General features: G+C 49.2%; 1 protein-coding gene across 1 annotated transcript; it reads left to right on the top strand.

Moving 5' to 3' along the window:
• Nucleotides 1-5,813: 5,813 nt before the first annotated feature.
• LOC139311821 (major histocompatibility complex class I-related gene protein-like) lies at nt 5,814-22,206 on the top strand. Its single transcript, XM_070936342.1, has 7 exons — nt 5,814-5,893; nt 7,241-7,516; nt 18,283-18,558; nt 19,338-19,619; nt 20,815-20,916; nt 21,426-21,470; nt 22,148-22,206. Exons 1-7 carry the CDS (start codon nt 5,833-5,835, stop codon nt 22,204-22,206), a joined length of 1,101 nt encoding a protein of 366 aa, XP_070792443.1. The 5' UTR covers nt 5,814-5,832.
• The last annotated feature ends 1,255 nt before the right edge of the window (nt 22,207-23,461 follow it).

The raw sequence follows: 23,461 nt of genomic DNA, 5'->3' as shown, positions 1-23,461 counted from the left end.
TCAATAGATGGGAGTGCTAAATTCACATTGCCACCACTGCTAGAATGTGACGCTTTACCAGACAACCGCAGTCAAATCGCAACACCAGAGGTAGTAAGCAATATACCTCACCTGAGACACATAGCCAATCTCTTCCCCTCCCTAGACCCTGAAGCCGAAATCCTGCTCTTGTTGGGTGCAGACGCCCCCGAAGCCTTCCCTCCCCAGGAAGCGGTCAGAGGCCCAGCAGGCTCTCCGTGTGCCCTCAAGACAGACCTTGGATGGGCCATCATAGGACCTGTTTGTATCGACCGGCTACGAGACCCCCCCTGACTTCTACCAAGTAGTTCTAGACCAGTCACCAACATGGAAGAAGACCTTGAAGATTGAACCTCAAGCTTTGCATGAATCGTGTCCACTTCACTGTTTGCATTGTTTGATGCTATTACCTTGTTTACTTTAGTCACTTAGATAGCCACATTGCATTGTTTCTGCTATGCCTTTGGTTATCTCAGTCAGGTACTTAGTTAATTAGTTACGTAGATAGTTACATTGCATTATTTTCTGCTATGACTATGTTTATCTCAATTAAGTAGTTAGTTAGTAGTGGAATTTATAATTCCAGGCGGGGAGTGTGCTGTTACAGATAGTGAGTTGCGGTAAGTAGTTACCTTAAGAATTAAGAGCTGTCTCCTTAAGAGATTGCATTGTGGGAGATGTAGTGAGAGATCGCATTATGGGAAATGTAGTCCATGACATGTGACCTTATCTGTGTGTCTGATTGGCCACTGAGGCTCTCTGCCGGGATTTTAGAACAAAGACCTGGCCATATGTTGAATTACCTCAGAGGAGAGAACATGCTTTCTGAACAGGGAGTCAGAACTACCATCCTTTTACACTAGGAAATGGGACAGATTATGAAATATGGATGCACCTCACCTGGACTCACTATGATTGTAAGTCTTATGTGTTCAAGGATTCCCAAATAAATATAATCTGCATGAAAACCTGTTTGCTAGAGTTTATCTGCCTGTTCCCAGTGGAGCCAGATGCCTGGGGAACAGAACATGCCCACATCACCACATTTTGTACCAGCTGAAACTTTCCAGATGCTCTTCTAGGGCAGCCCCATGTAGAGTACATTAGCGTAGTGCATCCAGGATGGCGATATACATTTGACTAATAAATCAATAAATCCTGGGCATCCCTAAGGAAGCAGTCCGGAGAGGCTGTGCGTGGGGAGTGTCTGGGTAGATAAGGGTCCTCCCCAAATGGGGCATGTGGAGGGCTGTGCCTGGAGAAAGGGGACCGAGAATGTTTGGGCAAAGCAGCTGCCTCTCCTTCCTCTGATTTCCACAGGCAAAGGCTGTTCTGAGGGGCTTTGGCCTGTCTTATGTTTGGCTCCTTTCAAAAATCCGGCCTCAGGAAGCAGCCCAGCCTCTCATTTGCCAGGGATTTTCCAGACCTGTAAAGGCCAGATTCACACAGCGGATGTAACTGATACAAGAGATACATTTCCATAATCTTCTCACATTGGGTTACCTGCAACCTTGGTAAATTTTCCCTTCAGGAACTTGTAATGTGTCAGGATTCCATTTGCACAAGATGCATAAACCAACCAGCCAGTTAAAACCGACGAAGGTTACGCCTGCTGTGGACCCAGAGGGAAAAGAGAGGATCTGACGGGGAGGCTCATCCTGCAGAGTCCGGTTTCCAGGGACTCCCCAGGAATTGGAAGGTCCCTCTAATGGCCTCGGCCTTCTTCCTCGATAGACGGGTGAAAGGGAGCCTCCGTTGGGTTCTGTTTTCCCTGCAAGGCTGGCCAGGAAGTCAGGCTGGAATGAGGGAGGCGACTTTCAGCTGTTTATTCCTGCAGAAATGGAGAGCCGGACCTTTTGAACAGAGGTCCAAATCAAGGTGCTGTGTAAAATGCATCTCAGATATTCACACAGAAAGTTTGTTATTTACAAGCAATCGATGTGAATTCTTTCACAGGATTAGTGTTCACATCTGATCAATTACATTTGTCCTTTTGGATACAAGGTTACATTTGCTGTACTTAATACGAGAGCAAAATCTTCCTATTCTGTCATTGTCAGGAATTGCCTGTCGCAGGTCTGTACTTTGTCTGTCTGTCTGTCTGTCTGACAAAGAAGCCGGCAAAGAGAAAGGGAGCTTACACAATCCAGCAGCTAATTTGATCAGTTCCATCTTTCGCTGGCTTGTTTCTACGTAATTTGATTAATTTCTGGCTGGCTTGGTGCTTAAAACAGTATTTGAGACTTTTCTTCAGATGGGATGGTTTTTTCTTTCCCCCTTTGCTAATTGAAAGGAGAAACTGCTAAGCCTCAAGCCAGCAGGGGGCGCCATTCTCCACCTCATCCCTGTTTCCGGAAATTCTTAGGGCCCGCCTTGCTGAGACTCTCTGGATTTGAAAGATTTTTCAAAGATTTATATTCTGTTATGTTCTATATTTTATATTCCTGAACTAGCAAGCTATCCCCTCCTCTTTCCCACAGACAGGGCCAAATTTCCACTCTGTACATGCTCAGTGGAAAGGTGACTGCAGAAGAAAGGAGATGATTCAAGCCCTGAAAGGACCATTGGAAGTTTCTCATAATTTGTTCATCGTAGGAAATGTAAAATCAGCTGACTCTGGGGATCATAATAACAAAAGTAATCGGAAGAGGGATTTATTATTTTAGTCCAAGGAGTCTCCAGAAGAACTGCCAAAGGAGAGAGCAGCCATCTTACTTTATTGTGGGAAAAGAGAAGAGTTTGAAGCTTCCTAAAGATTCATGGCTTCACCAGAGAAGAAAAAGAAACAGGGAATTTATATACTGTGTTTGATACCTCTGGCATTTTCCCTAGAAAGAAATATCTTCACCCTGAAGATGACACAAAAAAGCCTTTGAACATGTTTATCCAGAGCAAAGATTATTTGGGGTGTCTGACATAAAACACAGAATCATAGGACTGGAAAGAACCCCAAGTCCAGGCAGGAGATCTAATACCTTGGGCCTTGGATCGAGTGGTGCCTTTGCGGCCTCTGACCCGGTGTCAATCCCTCGCAGCTCCTTGGCTCACCGAGGAGCTGAGGGAGATGAAACGCCGGAAAAGACGCCTAGAAAGCGGTTGGAGGGCCAGTCTCGCTGAATCTGACCGAACACTGGTAAGGTCGCATATTAAGACCTACTTAGTGGCGATAAAAGCGGCAAAGTTTAATTACTTTTCTGCTCTTATTGCATCATCAGAGAATCGTCCGGACGCCCTGTTCAGGGTGACCCGCTCCCTGCGTGGGAGGACTCCCTGGAAGGCAGGGCCGAGGATTTCGGACAATATCTGTATGACAAAATTGCTCAGATCCGGGGGGATTTGGACTCTGACTGGATAGATTTGGGCAGGGTGGCGAGGAATAGTCTTGAGAACGTTATCTGGGAAGAGTTTGACTCTGTGACCCCTGATGACGTGGACAGGATTCTGGGGAGACTTAGTGCAGCCACATGTTTACTGGATCTGTGTCCCTCCTGGTTAGTACTGGCTTCTCAGGAGGTTACACGAGGCTGGCTCCAGGAAATTATTAACGCTTCGTTGAGTGAGGGTTACTTCCCCACAGCCTTGAAAGAGGCGGTGCTGAGGCCTCTCCTCAAGAAGCCTTCCCTGGACCCGGCAGTATTAGCCAACTATCGTCCTGGCTCCAACCTTCGCTTTGTGGCAAAGGTTGTCGAGAGTGTGGTCGCATGACAGTTTCCGCAGTACCTGGAGGAAACATCTTATCTAGATCCGTTCCAGTCGGGTTTCAGGCCCGGGCACAGCATGGAAATGGCATTGGTCGCGTTGGTAGATGATCTCTGGATGGCTCGGGACAGGGGTTGCTCCTCTGTTCTGGCCCTGTTAGACCTCTCAGCAGCTTTTGATACCATCGACCATGGTATCATGCTGCACCGGTTGGAAGAGTTGGGGATGGGGGGTATCGTGTTACGGTGGTTCTCCTCCTTTCTCTCAGACCGGTCGCAGTTCGTGTTGGCAGGGGGGCAAAGGTCGACCTCGAGGCCTCTTATATGTGGAGTGCCTCAGGGGTTGGTCCTCTCGCCGCTTCTGTTCAACATTTATGTGAAGCCGCTGGGCGAGATCATCCGTGGCTTTGGGGTGAAGTACCACCAGTACACTGATGACACCCAGCTGTACATCTCCACCCCAGGCCACCCCAACGATGCCCTTGAAGTGATGTCCCGGTGCCTGGAGGCTGTGCGGATCTGGATGGGGAGACACAGGCTCAGGCTCAACCCTTCCAAGACTGAGTGGCTGTGGTACCTGGCACCCCGATATAGTCAGTTGACTCCATCACTGACTAATGGGGGCGAGTCTTTGGCCCCCTCGGAGAGGGCTTGCAATCTGGGAGTCCTCCTCGATACGCAGCTGTCCTTGGAGGAACATTTGACGGCTGTTGCCAGGGGGACTTTTGGTCAGATTCGCCTAATCTGCAAGTTGCGGCCATTTCTTGATCGGGATTCCCTGTGCACAGTCACTCATGCCCTCGTCACCTCTCGCCTGGACTACTGCAACGCTCTCTACATGGGGCTCCCCTTGAAGAGCACCCAGAGGCTCCAACTGGTCCAGAATGCGGCCACGCGGGTAGTCACGGGAGCCGCATGGCGCTCCCATACAACACCTCTCCTGCGTGAGCTGCACTGGCTCCCAGCGGTCTTCTGGGTGCGCTTCAAGGTGTTGGTTATCACCTTTAAAGTGCTCCATGGCATAGGACCTAGTTATCTTTGAGACCTCCTGCTGCTACCGACGGCCTCCCATCGACCTGTGCGCTCCCACAGAGAGGGCCTCCTCGGGGTGCCATCAGCCAAACAATGTAGGCTGGTGACCGCCAGAGGGAGGGTCTTCTTTGTGGGGGCACCTACCCTCTGGAATCAGCTGCCCCCAGAGATAAGGAGAATCCAAGACCTCGGTGCCTTCCGCCGTGCCCTTAAAACCTTCTTTTTTCCAGCAAGCCGGGCTGGCCTAACACTTTTTAAAATTAAAAACACTTTATATATATATATAATTTATATATATCTTTTTAATTGTATTTTAATGTTTGTAGTTTATGCTTTTACTTGGCTGTTCACCGCCCTGAGTCCTCAGGGAGAAGGGTGGTATACAAATTTAAATAAATAAATAAATAAATAAATAATACCATCCAAGCCTAACGGTTCTCTAGTCTATGTTTGAAAACTTCCAGTGATGGAGCTCTCACAATTCCAAGATGTCAGTTATTCCACTGATTAATTGTTCTCATTTTAAAAAAAATTATCTTTCTAGATTGGATCTCTGTTTAACAAGCTTCGAACCCAATGACTTCTTGTCCTGCCCTCTGGGGCTTTGGAAAAGAGGTCAATCCCTTCTTCTCTGGGATAGTCCCTCAAGTGCTGGAAGACAGTTATCCTGACACATACACCTGTTCGATAGGCTGGGCATCCCTCTGTTTATGCAGCCCAAGACTGCCTTGGCTTTTTTGACAGCTCCACCTGATCCCCTCCCCCTCGCCTGCGCCCCTCCCCCCAGGATTAGAGAACCCCCCCTCTTTTTCGACTCCGCAGCTCTGCCCCTCCCCCAAGAGGCGGAATGCCTGAAAGGGGATTTCCTAATGGAACTTTCGCTTTCCTTTCCCCTCCTCTCTGGCCAGTTGCGCCTGGACATCCGCCTAGCAACAATGACGACATGGGGATATATTTTTTCTACTGGTTGAGCTTGCCCAATCACCGGCTTGCTCTGGGTTGTTCCTTGTCGGTGACCCGGGGCGCGTCTTTCTCTGCCCGCGACTTCAAAAGCTCTGAGCGCAGGCTGAGGATCGCGGCCTGGATGGCTCTGCGCTTGCTGTCTCTTCTGGTGGTGGGGGTCGCTCTGCTGGAGAGCTGCTTCGGTGAGTCCCTTTGGGGGCGTCGGAATTTTGTATCTTTATGTTGGATTCCCCAGAGGGGCTTTAAAGATGACAGGACCCTCCAGACAGAGACTGAATTTAGGGAGAGGATCCCAGCTGAGCCCCCCACCCCAAATATGGGCGATGGCAGCAGAAACTCCCACCATCCTCCTTGGGGGCAGGGGGTGGGGCCAGGGTGGAGGGGCCAATGGTTTTCTGGGGGTGAGGAGAATTCTGGGAGTTGAAGTCCAAGTGTCGGAGTCTGAGAAACTCTTAATTTAGGCCTTTACGTTGAGAGTAACACTGATCATGTGAAGAGTTGGGTAGCCAGGATCTCAATCCCCTCCAAGGTGGCTGAGGGGCATTTTTGCCTTTCTTTGTGCTGACCAAGTGCAGGATCAGCCCCAGAGGAGGAGAAGGGTCAGAGCAGCTTCTGGGGAAAGTGAAGGGGGAGATTCAGAGGGAATCTGGTGCATTGCAAAGGTCCTTGAAGGAGAGTTTGAGGGCCCTAATTGGGTTGCTGAAAGGAAGAAATCTTGGTTTAATCAGACTGAGATTTTCTGTGGAAGGAGGAGGAGCCCCTCTGAGTCCTGGGTTCAAAATCTGATTCTTGCTCAGATGGCTGAACTCTGGGAGGGGAGGGGGGATTTTCCAGCCGGGAGGGGGGGGACAGGGGGAAGATCTGGGGGTCTAAGTCACTTCATTGCTGCTCCCTTCCCTCCCCCCTTTCCCTTCCCCATTTGGGTTCCCCCCAAAGGATCCCATGGCCTCTGGTCTCACCCGGATTCCCCCTCCCCCGTTTTATAAAACCCCTCCCCAAATCTGCACCTATTAACAGTCCAGGTTGGCCTTCAGTGAAGTCAGGATGGGGTTTTTTTTGTTCTGTGAATGGAAAGGAGGGGGGACCAGGGGGGGTTTCCTGCTGCTTTTGAGCTTCTGGGAGGGTGGAATCCCCCCTTTTACCTGTGCAGCCATTGCAGCTTCCTTGGGGCAGAGGCTGAGCAACCCAGAAGGGGGTTTGAGGGAGGCCTTGCTGGAAGGGGGGAGGGCACATTTGGGGCAGGTAAAGTTTGGGGGATCCTCCCCTCTTCTCTCACCCTCCCACCTTCCCTTCCCTCCAACCCTTCAGTCCCTCCAGAAGCTGCTTTTTTTCCCTCTCAGTCGCTCCCTCAGTTCACCTCCTGCCTCTTCTTCCACCATCTCCCCCTTCCTTCCTCCCTTCCTCCTCTGCCCCCCAACTCTCCTCCTCTTCTTCTTCCTTCTTTCTCCCAGAGCCTCAGATGGGAGCCTCCATGGGATCAGGGTCCTTGGCTGAAGCCCCCTAACTTTTCCCCTCTGGCTCCCTTCCAGGCGCCTCTTCCCACTCCCTGAAGTATTTCTATACCGCCATCTCGGAGCCCAGTCAGGGGCTGCCCCACTTTGTCACTCTGGGGTTTGTGGATGATCAACTCTTCAGTTACTACGACAGCAACAGCCAGAAGGAGCAGCCTCGAGTCTCCTGGATGGAGAAGTTTAGGAAGGAGGATCCCCAGTACTGGGACAGAAGCACCCAGGGAGCACATAGGGAAGAGGAGGCGTTCAGAAAAAATCTGGAGATTCTGAGGAATCGCTACAATCAGAGTGAAGGTGAGTGATGGGTTGGGTGGGTCCTCCTGCCCCATAATCCCCTCCCCAGGAACCAGAGCGGGGAGAAAGCAAAAGTTCAAAGCGAAAGGCGGCTTCCACATCTTTTAAAAAGTCTTTTTTTATATGTTTATTCTTTTTTTTAATAATATAAGATTGTCCTTACCACCATAACTGACATTTTCTGCCAACTAGAGTTAATAAAAAAATGTTTAAATTTATCCTTCTCTCTTTCTGAATATTGATATGGATATTGATATAAACTGAGGTAAAAAGAGACTGAAATTTCCCCTCCCCCCATGAAAGATGGAGGTTCTGGCCTTGGTGGATCTCTTGCTGTGGGGGAGGAAGGGAATCACAGATCCCCCCCCCCCCATAAAAGCAGGCAGGTGGATCCTAAAGAGATCCTGGGGGAAGCAGGTCCTTCTCCTTCTGTCTGTTTCCACCCCAGAGAAATGAGGGATCGAGTGCAGATCCACCTGGGGAGACTAGATCCCTTTCCTTCTCCCCCTTTTTGGAGGGGCGAGTGGGGCCCAAATGCCAGGAGCTTCTTCTCACCCTCCAGTTGGAAGGAGAGGCCGGGAGGACCAAATGGGGGGTGGGGGCTTTTGTGGGGGGGGATCTCAGGGCCAGGATCCTCCCAATCTTCATGGGGAAGAGACGGAAAAGAAAGAAACCTCCATTTGGGGCCCTTCCAGAGTCTCTCAGAGCCTTCATGGCTTCCCATCCTTGGTCCCTCAAGCTTAACTCCTGCACGGCCCTCTTGGTGGGGCTGCCCTGGAGGGAGGGAGACTCTTTCTTCAGCAGCCCCCCCTTCTGCCATCTTTGGGGGACAAGATTCACCTTCAAGGAATCTTATTTAGGGAGGGGCTGCAAGGAAATGTGTGTGCAACAATAGGCTGCTTTGGGCTGAGATCAACCTTCTCCACAAACAGGAGCCATTTTCTCTCCTTTCATCCCAAGGAGCTGCAGCCTCTCCCCCTTCTTCCACCCTTTCCTTGCCCCTCCCCCCTCCAGGCAGACCCCAGAGCTCTGCCAGTCCTGCCCCTGATTTCCGAGGGTCTCCCACCCCCATCCCTCCAGGCCCCCTGCTGGCCTCTCAGGGGAGCAGAGCTGGACCCAGAGGGCTCCCCCTGGTGGAGAAAGGAGGAAGGAGACCAGCCAGAGTGGAGGGGAGCCTCCTTTCCAGGCTCAACAGCCCCAAATGTCCCAACCTTCCCTCAAAGGGAGGCTGCTTCCACCCTCCCATCACCTCAGTCGCCTCCTCTGGACCTTCTCCGGCTCCCTCCTCTCCTTTTGGAGGTCTTTGACCAGAACTGCATACAATATTCTAGACGTGGTGGCATCCTTGATTTACTCTAAGGCTTTGTGACAATAGCCTCTCTGAGTTTTCAATACTATGTCATGATCCCTGTCATCCTGTTCGCCTTTTAAATTTTTTAATATAATTTGTATTAAATCTTTTCAATGAGAACATAAAAACCAATGTAAAATAATGCAAAGGAAAGATGACAAAGGAAAGAAATCAAAGAAAAATAAAACAAGAAAACAAGTTGAAGAAAAGGACTAAAGAAAGAAAAACATAAAGTGGCTTCTGATATTCTTCACAGCAGTTATAAATATAAATATATTTTAGCCTCTCTAAAGCAGCCTTTCTTAATCTTTTCACCCTGCAGGAACCCTTGAACTATTTTTCAGGCCTCAGGAAACCTCAGAATATCCAGGCTCAGAGATAGCCCAGAATTGTTTCATGCGTAGACCAGTAGAGATGCATTAACAGAATTCCTACACTAAACATTAAAAAATAAAACTTGCCTTTTCAGTGTCATCCCTCTGCTTACATTTTGCTGCACAAATATTCAATTATGTCCAGTGGTGGGATTCAGCGAGTTCGCACCACTTCGGGAGAAACGGTTGTTAACTTTCTGAGCAGTTTGGCAAACTGGTTGTTGGAAGAAATCATTTGGGCAGAGAACCGGTTGTTAAATTACTTGAATCCCACCAATGATTATGTCCCAGATATTTCATCTTCAACTGAAATAAGACAATTTCTGTCTTAGCTTATGATGCTTCTGAAATGAGACAGAATTTGTTCTCAGAAGTTGAAAACTGCTGCCAGATGTTCAGTGCTTTCCGGTGAATGGCAGGAGATTCTTCTTGGGCAGAAATCCAGAACTCTTTTTCCCATGGGGAGATCAGGGAATCTCCTTGTTAGATTGGCGCAGGGAAAGGAAGACGCGACCAGCGTTGGTCCATTCAGTACCTTTATTTCAGCTCTGAATGAGGGCAGACGGCTGTGCTGCCGGAGCTCTTTTATACGCTTCGGCAGACTCAGCCGTCCAATGACAGTTGTTTGAATTTCCCGCCGGTGGATTAGCCAATCCCCGGCGGATGTCCTTATAAGGACATAACACCCCTCCCCTCCTAGTTCGAAGTCTGTCTATCAACACTAATGAATGTCCCATAGTCCCGCAGGTAGGAGGGAAGCTTGTTGGTCCTGGCTGACCTGCGCAGTTCCATTTGAGTTTCGCCGCCGGCCGGAGCAGGCAGAGCTCCTGTCCCCTCCGGCTCCCGACCCGGGATGGTCCGGAATTCGGCCGTTGAGTGTGCGGGCCCTGACCCAGCACCTCCGGCCGCATCGTCTGGATTTACCCGCTGGTGGCACTGGTCCTTTCCCTGACCGGGATCCCTGGAACCTCGCGGCTGGGCATCACTGTCGACCCGGGGGTGACGTCTGATGTCCGGTAAGTCCATTACCATTACCATTACCATTACCCTTGCGGCTTCTGTTGGTGGCTCTGTTGTTGTTGTTGTTGTTGTTGTTGTTGTTGTTGTCTTTGTGTGTTGGCTTGTCGTGGCGGGTGGCCGACCCCGCCGGGGGATCGCCCGTCTATCGTGTCGGGCTGGTGCAGTTCGACCTTGCTGGGGTGGTGTTGGTCGACCCTGCCGGCGTGGTGATGGTGGTCTCCCTCACTGGGGTGTCGCTGGCTGGCTCTGCTGGGGCGTTGTGGGCCTCCCTCCCTGGGTTGTCCCTGGTCTACTACCTTGCATCGGTGGAGGTCTCCCTCGCCGGGGTGTGGTAGGTCGCCCTCGCCGGGGGGTTGCGGATCTCCCTCTGTGTGTTGTCCCCGGTCTACTTCGTCGTGGAGGTGGAGGTCTCTCTCGCTGGGGTGGCGAATGGCCTCCTCACCGGCGTGGTGCTGACTCCCCTCGGGCTGCGGGTACCGGTCTACTCCCCTGGATCGGTGATGACTCGACTTGCTGTGGAGGTGTGGGTCTACCTCGCCGGGATGGGGCAGGCCTACCTCGCCGGGGTGTTGCAGGCCTACCTCGCTGGGGTGTGGCAGGCCTACCTCATCGGGGTGTTGCAGGCCTACCTCATCGGGGCATTGTAGGCCTACCTCGTAAGGGTGTTGGAGTCCTACCTTGTCAGGCTGGTTTCCTTCCGCTTCCCTCCACCTTTTCCAGAGCTGGTCGATGTGACGTCTACAGACCTGTCCATCTTCCAGCTCCACTCTATAAGACTTCGGGCCGGTTGTGCTCTCAATTCTTCCTTTAAGCCATTTTGGAAACCCGTGGAAATTGAGCACGAAGACCAGGTCTCCTATGGCAAAGGCGCGGGGCAGGCGTCTGGCATCTGATGGCACCTCCGGATTGTACAGGGGGTGCAGCCGGTCCAGATGTGACCTCAGTCTTCTGCCTATCAGCAGTTCGGCCGGGCTCTTGTGCGTTGTTGAGTGCGGCGTGATGTGTTGGGTGAGGAGGAACTGGTCGATCCTCTCTTGCCAGTCGCCGGTGCCCATCTTGGTGAGAGCTTCCTTGGTGAGCCTCACCATCCTTTCAGCTTGCCCATTTCCGGCCGGTCTGTAGGGGGCAACCAGGGCATGGCAGATGCCCAGTCCTGCCAGGAACGTTTCCATGGGCTTGGATGTGAGCTGTGGCCCATTGTCGGAAACGAGGACATCCAGTAGCCCGTGCGTGGTGAATAGTGTCCGGAGCGCCTTGGTGGTGGCTTCTGTTGTTGTGGATGCCATGGGCACGACCTCCAGCCACTTCGAGAAGGCATCCACGACGATGAGGAGGTATCTTCCACTCATTGGACCTGTGAAGTCTATGTGGATTCTCGACCATGGACTGCTGGGAGCCTCCCACTCTGTAGACTGGGCATGAGGTGGCGCTGGGCGGACTTCCTGGCACGGGTCACATCTGGCTACCCAGGTTTCTATATCCTTGTCCAGGGTTGGCCACCACACGTAGCTTCGTGCCAACCCCTTCATGCGAACGATGCCTGAGTGCCCCCTATGCAGAGTCTCTAGTGTCTTATGTTGGAGTGATCTGGGAATCATGACCTTGTCGCCCCACAGGAGGCAGTCTTTCATGGTGGCTAGCTCTTGCTGCTTCCTGACAAATGGGGTGAATTCTTCTGCCATCTTCCCCGTGGGCCACCCGCGCAGAACCCAAGACAGTACATGTTTGAGTGTTTGGTCCTTCTGGGTCTGCGCTGCCACATCTGCGGAGGTGACTGGGCAAGCGAGGTCATTGTCAATATGGAATAGTCCAAGTGTGGGGGCTGGGTCTTCCACCGGCTCCTGGGATGGGCATCTACTCAGGGCATCGGCGTTTCCGATGGTCTTGCCGGGTCTGTGGGTTAGGATATATGAGTACCCAGCAAGGAAAATTGCCCAGCGTGTCATCCTGGGAGACATGTAGCTTGGTGTGGGTTTGTCGCCCGCGAACAGTCCCAACAATGGCTTATGGTCCGTGATAACTGTAAAGCTCCTGCCATACAGGTACTCATGGAAGCGCTTGATGCCCGCGACGATGGCCAAGGCTTCCTTATCCAGCTGACTGTAGTTCCTTTCGGTGCTGGACATCGTTTTTGAAAAATATGCGATGGGCACCTCTGTTCCATTTGGGAGTTGGTGACTGAGGACTGCTCCAATCCCGTATGGTGACGCGTCGCAGGTCAGCAGGAGGGGTAGCGTCTCGTGGTATTGCATGAGGACGCTGTCTGAAGAGAGCAATCCTTTGATGTTTTGAAAGGCTGTTTCCTCCTCTGTCCCCCATTTCCACGTACCGCTTTCCCCAACAGGCGATGGAGTGGTTCAGCAGCTGTGGCTTTCTGTTTTAAAAAGACACTGTAAAAATTCAGTAGTTCCAAGCCTGAAGCTCCGCTTTGTTTTTGGGGGCTGGAGCTTCGTGAATAGCCTTAACTTTAGATTTGGTGGGGTGGATGCCAGTTCCATCAATGAGATAGCCCAGGAACTCGACCTCCTGGACCCCAATGATGCACTTATCTCTCCTGACTCTTTTTTTTTTTTTATTGAAAAAGTTTTCAAATACAAATTTCCCCCCCTTTTTTTTCCCCCTCCCCCTCCCCCTCCCTAACCCCCCCTCCCCACCCATCCCCCCCTGTGACTTCTTCGTAACCAAAAAAGAAAAACCCTAATTCATAACAGATTACTTACTCCCTCCTCTAAATATTGACCTTTACTTACTAAAAATATTATTAATATTATAACATCCCCCTTTATCCATACATTTCAGAAAAGAAAAAAAAAAGACATTATACTATAACATTATAAAATAACTTCTAATTTAGCATAATAGTATTATAACTCCCAATTTGGCAATAATCTGCCCTTTTTCTCCTCTCACAAACTTAAATCTATATATTATTACAACAATTCAAAACCACCTTCCACTTTAAGACTATACGATAAATCCTACTTTAACATTTAATCTTCTACGTATATTACTATAACCTTACAAAGCGGCCTTCCCGATAAAATCTAATTTAACATTTATTCCACTCTATCCATTTCCTCCACTCCCCTAAATATATCACTTAAAAATCCCTTTTCTTAAACTAATCAGTCTAATAACTAGCTTATTCACCCACTATCCTGCAAAATTACCATACACAACAATTCTTAATATCTTTGATTCACTGCCCACACTACTTAAATATATATATATATATATATATATATATATATATATATATATATATATATATATATATATATATTCCTTTATATCTAAATAAAAAAGAAAAGACAATGACTTTAAATTTATAGTCCAAACAATATCTTCTTTGAAGTCTTTCCACTGGATTGGTAGAACCAACATCCATAATAGGGTAACATAGCTTGCTGGTGCAACAGTTTATTCAGAATCTTCAATCATATCTACCCCCATCAGTAGCAAATATCTTCTTATATGTATAAAAGTAAAAACAACCACCCGAGTGACATTAAAATTATATTCCATATAGTAATAATTGTGGGTTTCATCAGGATTATTGATTCCCATCATCGTAGTGGGTAACAAACCGATCTTCTGCATGCCCCAGCATAATTCTCTTGCCTTATGATTCAAAATAATTATAATATATTTATCAACACAAAAATAAATTCCAAAGTGGATAATTCAGATCCATCAGTTTAAGGCTCTTTTCACGTCCCAAGATTACGGCCATGCAGAGATCTGCCCCTATCCTCAGGATGATATTGACCAATACGTCGCCTCCTCTATGTTTTCACATAATCATTCATATTTTGAAGTCACTGGCTTCACTGTTGCTTGATTTAGAAATTTCTATTTTTATGCAACCTATTTCTTTTTTTCTTTTCTTTTTGTGGGTTTAATTTCCATCCTGGTTTCCTTTCTACAAATTGTGTATCATCTGGTCGGTTTTCATTCTGCTTTGTAGATTGGTCTTGTTGGTTTTGTTTTTGTGTCTCATATTTCTTTTCCCCTAATTGGTTTCCATACTTGTCTTTGCCTTGATGAGTCATCACATTAAAGTTTTCTACTTTACCAGACTTTTGATCAGCATCCATTTTAGGTTTTTCTTCTGAGCCATTATCCTGAGTGTTTGTCAGATCATTTTCAATTTTTTGAATTCTATTGTCCAATTTATCTTGACTTTCTTCCATTTTAGACTCTAGTAAATTAATATTTGTAGCCAACTGTATCATAAATTCTGAAAAACCATTAGCCACTTTTAAAAATTTTTGCTCCAAAAAATCAAACTTAGATTTCACCAATTCTTTAATTTCCTGCTTAAATTTTTCAAGTTGCTGATTCACAATCTCATCCCTTCTTTCAATCTCCTCTAAAAGAAATTCTATTATATTAAAATCAGGTTTCTGAGACTGAAGAGTTAAAACTTGTTCCTTTAAATTGTTAGTGGGGGAATCCCCCCCCCTACTTGTTTATCTGACTTTGCAAGTCTCAGTGCCATGTTTCCGCCCAGGCAGGCTTTGTTAAAAGAAAAAAAAAAACAAGAAAAAAGACTTCTTTCCAGTCAGCAACAATATCAAGTCTCCAGGGGAAAAAGAGAGAAAGAAACACAGGAGCGGAGTTTTGTCTACAAATGTAGCCAGTGGTATTTATTCCGCTACATTGTAATAATAGAAAACGGAAGGACTTTCCCTTTCAGACTCTTCTCCAGTCGCGGCAGACGCCATTTTAAAAAACTTTTTTCCTCTTTCTCTTCCTCTTTTCTCTTAAGTAATTTTTAAAAGATAAGTAAAATACTTGCGCTTCAGTATTACAGGTCCAGCTCACATTTTCTTTGAGTAATCTGTCAAATTCGCAGGCTTGCTTTTGACGCCTGGCTCTGCATTAGCAGAGGTCTCCCAAAGCCCGGAGCAGCGGCTGGGGATACGGGGCATCTCATCCGCTCCGTCCCAAAAGTAAAAGAAAAACTTTTGGGACTCTGCAGAGAGTTCTACCCACCCCTGCCGGCTCTATCTCTGTTTCCTCATGGAAACGGAGTTTTTTCGAGCCGCCATTCCGTTGTGAAGGCGGCTCTGACAGGCAATGGAAGCTGACGATCCCGAAGGAGCATCTGGCGGCGGCCAGCAGCAAACCGGAAGCCTTCTCTCCTGACTCTTAAACCCTTCTCCTTAAAGCACTGCAGAACTCGCTTCAGTCGCTCAAGTAGCTGGGTTTTAGAGTGGCCAGAGATTAAGACATCGTCGAAATATGGCACCACCCCTGGAATGCCTTGAAGAAGGCGTTCCATCATAGATTGAAATATTCCTGGGGCTGCGCTGACTCCAAATTGGAGGCGGTTACATTTAAATGTGCCCCTGTGGGTGACAATTGTTTGTGCCTCTGCTGTTTTTTCATCTACTGGCAGTTGCTGGTAAGCCTGGGCCAGGTCCAGTTTGGCAAATATTGACCCACTCCCCAGTGAATGCAGCAGATGTTGCACCACTGGAACTGGGTATGCACTCTGTTGCAAGGCCTTGTTGATTGAACATTTATAGTCAGCACAGATGCGCACAGATCCATCATGTTTCATGGGGGTCACAATGGGGGTCTCCCATGCCGCATGATCAATTGGCTCCAATACGCCTTGGGCAATCAGCTTATCTAGCTGAGCATCTACTTTGGGCCTCAAGGCAAAAGGAACTCTGCGGGGCTTAAGCCTAATTGGTGTAATTGCCTTATCTAAATTGAAGGAAATGGGCTTTCCCACAAATTTCCCCAGCTTACCATCGAAGACTTCCTTGAACTCTTCGAGGAGGGTGTCGAGTTCATCCTGCCGGATTTGGTGAATCCCTCTGATCTCGAGCCCTAGTGGCTTGAACCATTCCATGCCTAATAGGTTCGGGCAGCTGTTCTGAACAATGGTGATGGGGAGATCGCCCTGGAAGTTGTGGTAGGAAATCCGAAGTGACGTTCTTCCCAGGACTCCAATCGGGTTTCCTCCAAAGTCGACCAGCCTTGACCGTAAGGGCTTCAAGTCTCTCTTGCAGACTCCAGGCTTGAGACGCTTCAGCTGCTGCCAGTCCATGATGGAGTAGATCGATCCCGAGTCTACTTCCATGGAACATGGAGTCCCTTCCACGTGCACCGTCACGTGGCACTTGGTGGTGCTGTTGTCGTCTGAGTGGTCTATGGTCGTCTGATGGACTGCTTTCCTCCGGGCGCCGTCACTTTCTCCCCATCTGGGCTGGTAGGAGGACCGTCTAGATGATCTCGCGTAGTCGTCATGATTTTCGCGCGGCTGGTGGCTGGACGGTTCTGGGGCTGGATCCTCGGCTCTGCAGGCTTCAGCGATGTGACCCCTCTTGTTGCAGCGTCTGCAGGTCACATCTCTCCACCTGCACTTGGCCCTGGCATGGTCTCCTCAGCAGCTGGCACAACGCTCCCCCCGGTCGCCATTTTGAGTGGTTTCCCACCTTGGGGGTCTGCAGACCTTGTGAACGGCCATTTCTTCCTCCAAGTCTGATCCGGCAGCTGACTCTTCCGTGGATGATTGGGGTGCCCTATGGATCTTGTGGATCCCCTTGGCTCTTAGCATTGCGGCTGCTGCTTTCTGGCTCTTCTGCGGTCGTCGTCCAGGTCTCGGATGTTGTTGCCCCTCAGGAACTGGCGAAACCGAATCATGTAGGACTTCCATTTCTCCTTTCCTGGTCGGAAAGGGGCTAGCATCAGCAAAGCGGTTTCTGGTGCTGCCATGCTTCAGGTGGCCTCTAATCAGTGACTCCAGCTCAGTGACTAGCTCTTTTGCGTTGTTGGCAGAGTGCCACGAGGTTCGTCGCTGTGGTCCTTGGTACCTTCGTCGCCAGTGTTAGATCAGCGCAGGGAAAGGAAGACACGACCAGCGTTGGTCCATTCAGTACCTTTATTTCAGCTCTGAATGAGGGCAGACGGCTGTGCTGCCGGAGCTCTTTTAAACGCTTCGGCAGACTCAGCCGTCCAATGACAGTTGTTTGAATTTCCCGCCGGTGGATTAGCCAATCCCCGGCGGATGTCCTTATAAGGACATAACACTCCACTCGAGGGCAGGATCAGACTGCAGCTCCCAAGGATCTTCCTCTTCCTCCAAAGGGAAGTTCTCTGACTGAGCAGGAGATGCAGGGAAAGGATCCCTGCAGGCCTTCCAGGTGATTTTCCATTAGATTTGAGACTTCCTGGCATCTTTCCTCACTCTCAAGCCCAAGCAGATGTAGAAAGGTTTCAGAATTTCCTTTTCTTTCCTTTTTAAATCCAAGAATCTGGTCACTTGAAGTTGAAATATCTTCTCCAGGGCCTTGCAAAGACTGTGAACTTCAAGCTCCTTTCAAAGGTCAATAACCCTTTGGGTGTCCAGATCAGACTGGGCCACTTGCTGCTGTTGCTGAGGAAAAGATTCCTTTGTGGCCCTTCGAGGCTTCATTCCCTCTTTGCACTAAGCCCTGGTTTGTTTCTGGTTAGCCCAAAGTGGGAAGCATCCCTTCTGACTTGGTGCTATTGGTGAATGCAGAGCATGATTTACAGCCACAGGGATCCCTGAAAGGTTCTCAGATCGTCTGGATCCTCTTTGAGGCCACAAGATTCTTAGTCCCTCTTGGATGTTGTTGATTCAGGCAACTGTTTCCTCTGGGATCCTTTTCTTCCCCCCCCCCCCGAGCCCCCTCCCAGCATAGGAGAGAGAGAGAAAAAGACAGAGGAAGCTCTGCCCCTCTGTTCCTTCTGCGCCCCCTTCTTGGTCCTCCTCAGAATCCCCACAGTTTTTTATTGATCCTGGGAAGCTGAAAGGGGGATTCGCCAGCTGCCCATTTCCTGATGAGGTTCAGGGGCTCCATCAGGGGAGATGCAGGAACCCAGGCCGACCTGTAGGGGGTGCTGAAATGGGACAGTTGGGGGGAATTGCTATGGAGGAAATGGAGGTGTCAGTGCCTCCTTCCAGTCTCAAATCCCTGTAGGGAGGGGGGGCTCTGTGTCCCCTGATGACTCCCCAAACCATCCTCCTGTCCCTCTTTCAGGCCTTCACACATGGCAGAGGATGTATGGCTGTGAACTCCAGGGAAACAGGAGCAAAAGAGGGTTTATGCAGTATGGCTACGAAGGGAGGCCCTTCATCGCCTTCGACAAGGAGACCCTCACCTGGGTGGCTCCTGAACCCCTGGCCCAGCTCACTCAAAGGAAATGGGATGCTCTTTCATTACGCAATCAGTACTTTAAGTTCTACCTGGAGGAGAAATGCATTGTGTCCCTGAAGAAGTACCTGTCCTACGGGAATGAGACGCTGCTGAGGACAGGTGAGGATCTGGACCCAGGCTGGACTTTCTTCCTTTATGAACAGATTTTTGGACACATTCTGCCCCTTTGAGTTCTGGTTTTCAGCTTGGATGCCAGGGTAAGAATCCTCTTCTTAAGCCTGTTTGGGATCCATTAGAGACCCCTCCCCACAATTGCCAACAGCTCCTCTCTCTTCCATTGGCCTCACCTCGCTCTGCTCCCCTTTGAGAGAGAGAATCTCTTTTCCAAATTAACCAGGGAGAGATTCCTAAAGCCCTGAATTCCTTGCTTTGGTTCCCATTCTACTCCTCTTGGAAAGTGTTGCCCTATGCTAAATAAAATAAATAATCCTGAAATTGTGGTTGTGTCTCTTAAAAGAGCCCTAGAACAGCCTCAGATTTGGAGAAATGGATCCCAAGAGTAGGGAGAAATATCTGCATTGTTATATTTTTATGGGAACCCTTAAAGAGCATCTCCACTATCCCTCCCCTGAAGGGAGCAGGCCAAGATCACTCAGAGTTCAAAGCAGTCAGAGAGGAATTTCCTTGGACCCTCAATTCACTGCTGGAGGTTTTTCAGGCTGAGTCCCTGGGAAGGACTCAAAATCAGGAGTTCTTGTGGTTGAGCATTTTCCAGATTTGGAGCATTTCCTGAAACTCTTGGAGACGCTGCAAGTGTGGAATGTAAATCTTTGGGTAAAAGCTAAGTGACGGGAGATTTCCTGCCCCTCCAAGTTTCTCATCCACCTTCCAGGCTCTGGAGGGGCTCAAAGTTAATTCCGGGGGTGCCGTTTCTGCAGAGACCCCAGTGGTGACGGTGACCAGAAGGACGGAAGTGGAGGATGGGATGGAGACGCACGTCTGCCGCATAGATGGCTTCTACCCCAGGGACATCGATGCCTCCTGGAAGAGGGATGGGGAGGTCTGGGAGGAAGAAACCTTCCATGGGTCTGTGGCCCCCAACGCAGATGGGACCTACCACTACTGGATCAGCATCCGGATTGATCCCAAAGAGAGGGACCGCTATCGGTGCCACGTGGAGCACGACGGCCTGCAGGAGCCTCTGGACGTGGTCATAAAGGGTGAGAGGCTGCGGGGAGGGAAAGGCTGGGCTCTTCAGCAGATTATAGGATTATGGGAGAGAAATCTGGCCTCAGCTGTGTCCAGATGTGAGCATACCTGAGCCTTAATCCGTTGGTTTTTCCCATGTTTCAAATTAATGGACCTGCAGGGACCAGTCCATGTAATTGGCTTCAGGGGACTTTAGAGAAGCAACAGAGCCCATCATAAGATCTGGTGAATCCAGATGAAGTGCATTTAGATCCTTCTCTTGGCCTCTGTCCCTCCCCTGTTTATTGCCTCTAGCCGAGGAGCAGCAATCATGCTGAGCATCCCCAAAAGATGTTGTTTTCTTGAGAATCCCCAAAGTCAGGAGGAGTCTCGTAGTCCAGGGGTGGGTTCTACTTACCTTTACTACTGGTTCGCAACGGGGTCACTTCTGCGCATGTGCAGATCGTCATTTATGACATCTGGGCGGATGGGTGGAGCCTCCCACCGATTTTACTACTGGTTCTATAGAACCGGACAGAACCGGGAGCAACTCACCACTGTCGTAGTCCCTTTTCTCAAGGCCAACTTTCATTAAAATGGATGAAGTGCAGCTGACTCCAGGAAATGCACAGAGTGGCTGGCGTGATAAAGGGGTTATCGGTCTGAACTTTTGAGCTGAGCAGCTAAAGAGGAATGTCAGCTGCCTTCATGAGCTTGGCTGTTATGAAATGAAGACAGTGTCATAAGAACATGTGAAGGTGTCTTCAACCTACCATTAGAGGGAGCCCCTTAGACTGTTTAATTTGGGAACTTTCCAGTCATTTGGCTGCACATAAAACCCTGGTGGCTCAGTGGTTGAAAAGCAGCATTGCGGGCTAATTCTGCCCACTGCCTGGAGTTCGATCCTGATGGGCTCAAGGTTGACAGCCTTCCATCCTTCCGAGGTTGATAAAATGAGGACCCAGATTGTTGGGGGCAAGATGCTGGCTGTGTAAATTGCTTAGAGATGGCTGCACAGCACTGTGAAGCAGTATATAAGCCTAAATGCTATTGCAATTCCACAGAAAATCTGGGATTATCCAAAGAGTTTTTCATTTCAGCAGCCCAATTAGGGCCTGAATCCATAATTTCCAGGTGCTAGAAAGGTTGTTGTTATTAGGCCTTTGCCCTAATTGGGATGATCATTTGGGGTCATCCTTCAATTATCTGCTCTTTCTCCCAATTCAGAACCAACCAATTCAAAATCCAACCTGGGGCTCATCATTGGCTGCCCAATGGCTGTACTTGTGATTGTGATTGTTGTGATTTTGGCTTTTTGTTACTTTCGCAGTAAGTATTCTTTTTTGGATGATTGGGGGAAGATGGGGAGCTTCCTCCCAAGTCTCTCCCTTTGGGGAGCTTCTTCTGGGCTTCCTTCTGTCCTGTTTTCCCAGCCCTCTTGGGGAGCATCTGAGATCTCAGCCTCTTGCTGGGACTCCAGTCTCAATTCAGCTGAGTCTGAGATTCAGGCAGTCCTGTCTTCTTCTGAGCTGGGAAGAGGCATCCCAGTTCTGTCCCTTTCTAACCCTTTGGTCAAAGAGCAGCAGAGAAGGATTTCCATGAAAACCTTCCTCCCCTCCCAGTTGCTGTTGCTCCCTTCCCCCATTTCCCCTTCATCCATCTCAGAGGCAGCAGGCAGCAAATCAGGAGATACATTTGTATTTTGAAGATCTTCCTGTCTTTGTTGATGGGACAAAGAGTCTGTGAAATACCTCCGGGGGTTCTTCCTCCTACAGAGGGAGTGATTGGGTGATCTCTGGTGGATTCTTTTGAGCTTTCACTGATTTTTATCCTTGCAGAGCGACGTCAAAAGCGACGTCAAAATGACTGCAATGCAGCACCAAGTGAGTGATTTGTCCTCTTTACATGTAATCTCCAATTTAGAGCAGGGATCAGAAAGACCATCAGTTGAGGTGTGTGTGTTTGTGTGTGTGTGTGTGTGTGTTTAAACACAAAAGAATCTCATGCAGCTACAGAGTTGTACTGTCTTCCACTTCCTCTTAAGAACTAGACAGGGGAAAATGGGTCCCTTTTCATTACAGCCAGGCTGTTCTTAGGAGTGGAGACACCAGAGGTCGCCATGGGCAAATAGGTGGCAATATAAAACAAAGAAACAAACAAATAAATACAAATAAGCAAGCAAACTTTGGTGGATCTCCTCTTGGTCTCCCATCACAAGATTCTCTAACTACGAACTGGTTGATAAAAGAGATTTTGGCTCCATCTGTATCTCATGCCGGCCCTGCCCTCTGGCTGAAGAATTGTTGAATTATTGTTCTGTATGGACATACCTGTATATATAAATTTCAAGAATTCTTTCTGATGCCTTCTAGCCAAAGCAGTTTGGTTCAAACTCTCTCCATGTTATTTGTGGGTCTTTGATGGTGTGGGAGAGAGAAAGGGAGGGAGGGAGCTGGAGTCAGAAAGAGCTGAGTTTCTCCACCTATAAGCCAAAAGAGAGAGAGGGAGGGAGGGAGGGAGAGAGACCTCCTCACGCTCTTTTCTTTCCTTCTTTTTCCAGCACCTGAGGAAGGATCCAACTGTTCAGACCAGGGTAAGTCAGAGGGAGCTGCTGCCTGAGCCATTCTGTCTTTTTGCAAGACTTTGGGTGGATGGGGAGATGAAAAGAGGGAGAGGCCCCCATTTTTTAGAGCCCCTCCCCAATTTCATCCTCCCTGTGTTCCCTCTGTGTCGGCTTCTGGTGAAATAATTATAATTAGAGTCAGTTTCATTTAGTGGTGAGGGCACCAGGCGAGACCATGAGTTCTAGTCCCGCCTTAGGCATGAAAGCCGGCTGGGTGTCACACATTTCACTTTCCCTGCACTGGTTCATTCTGCAGAGGAGAAGGGAAACTCTCCCTGTTGGATTCAGGCAGCCTAGAGTCTGGCCCCCTTTGGAGCAAAGAGCCCCCAATTATTTGAGGGGAAATAGGGAAACCACCGTCGATGCCATGATCCCCAGTGGTTAGAGACTCTTCTGCTGGCATAGCTGAGACCTGGCTGGCTCTGGGCTGGGGTGGGGGGGTTTCCCTCTCTCAGAGATGTGCCCAGCTGGACTTAGGGTTTGGCCCCAAGGAGACCCCGGGGCAGGGGAGGTGGGGTGGCAGTGGTCCTCTGAGAATCTCTTTTGGCTTTCAGGGGCCTGGCTCCCCACGTCACTGGTTGTGAAACCCCATTTCTGAATCTGGTGTTTATTTATTGTTTTAAATATTCTACATGACATTTTATTGAATTTTATTGGCGAGATGGGTGAGATAGAAATTTAATAGCAAATGAAGAAAACATCTGATATCCTCTGAGAAGTTCATGAAGCTGTGGCCTCTCAGAGAAAAGAATGTTATTTTGACTGCCTATCTCCCCAGCTCCATACTATCCCCCCTCCCAGTTATCCACAGTACTAAATGTGGCAGGCCTGAAGATCCAATGCCCAAAATGGCTTCCAGGCCTGACATAAAGACTCACTCTTTGTGAGTCGGGTTGTGAGTCACGGAAACGGCATTGGTCGCATTGGTAGATGATCTCTGGAGGGCTCGGGACAGAGGTTGCTCCTCTGTTCTGGTCCTATTAGACCTCTCAGCGGCTTTTGATACCATCGACCATGGTATCATGCTGCGCCGGTTGGAGGGACTGGGAATGGGAGGCACTTTCTTACGGTGGTTCTCCTCCTATCTCTCCGACCGGTCGCAATCCGTGTTGGCTGGAGGGCAGAGGTCGACCTCATTTGTGGGATGCCACAAGGGTCGGTCCTCTCGCCTCTCCTATTCAACATTTATGTGAAGCCGCTGGGCGAGATCATCCGTGGTTTTGGAGTGCAGTGCCATCTGTACGCTGATGA

The sequence above is a fragment of the Pituophis catenifer genome, unplaced genomic scaffold (genome assembly GCF_029215685.1).
Source record: "Pituophis catenifer annectens isolate HBS135680 unplaced genomic scaffold, rPitCat1.0.hap2 SCAF_2, whole genome shotgun sequence".
Lineage (NCBI taxonomy): Eukaryota > Metazoa > Chordata > Lepidosauria > Squamata > Colubridae > Pituophis > Pituophis catenifer.
The sequence above is the reverse complement of the archived record's forward strand: the minus strand, read 5'-3'. Positions and strand labels throughout refer to the sequence as shown.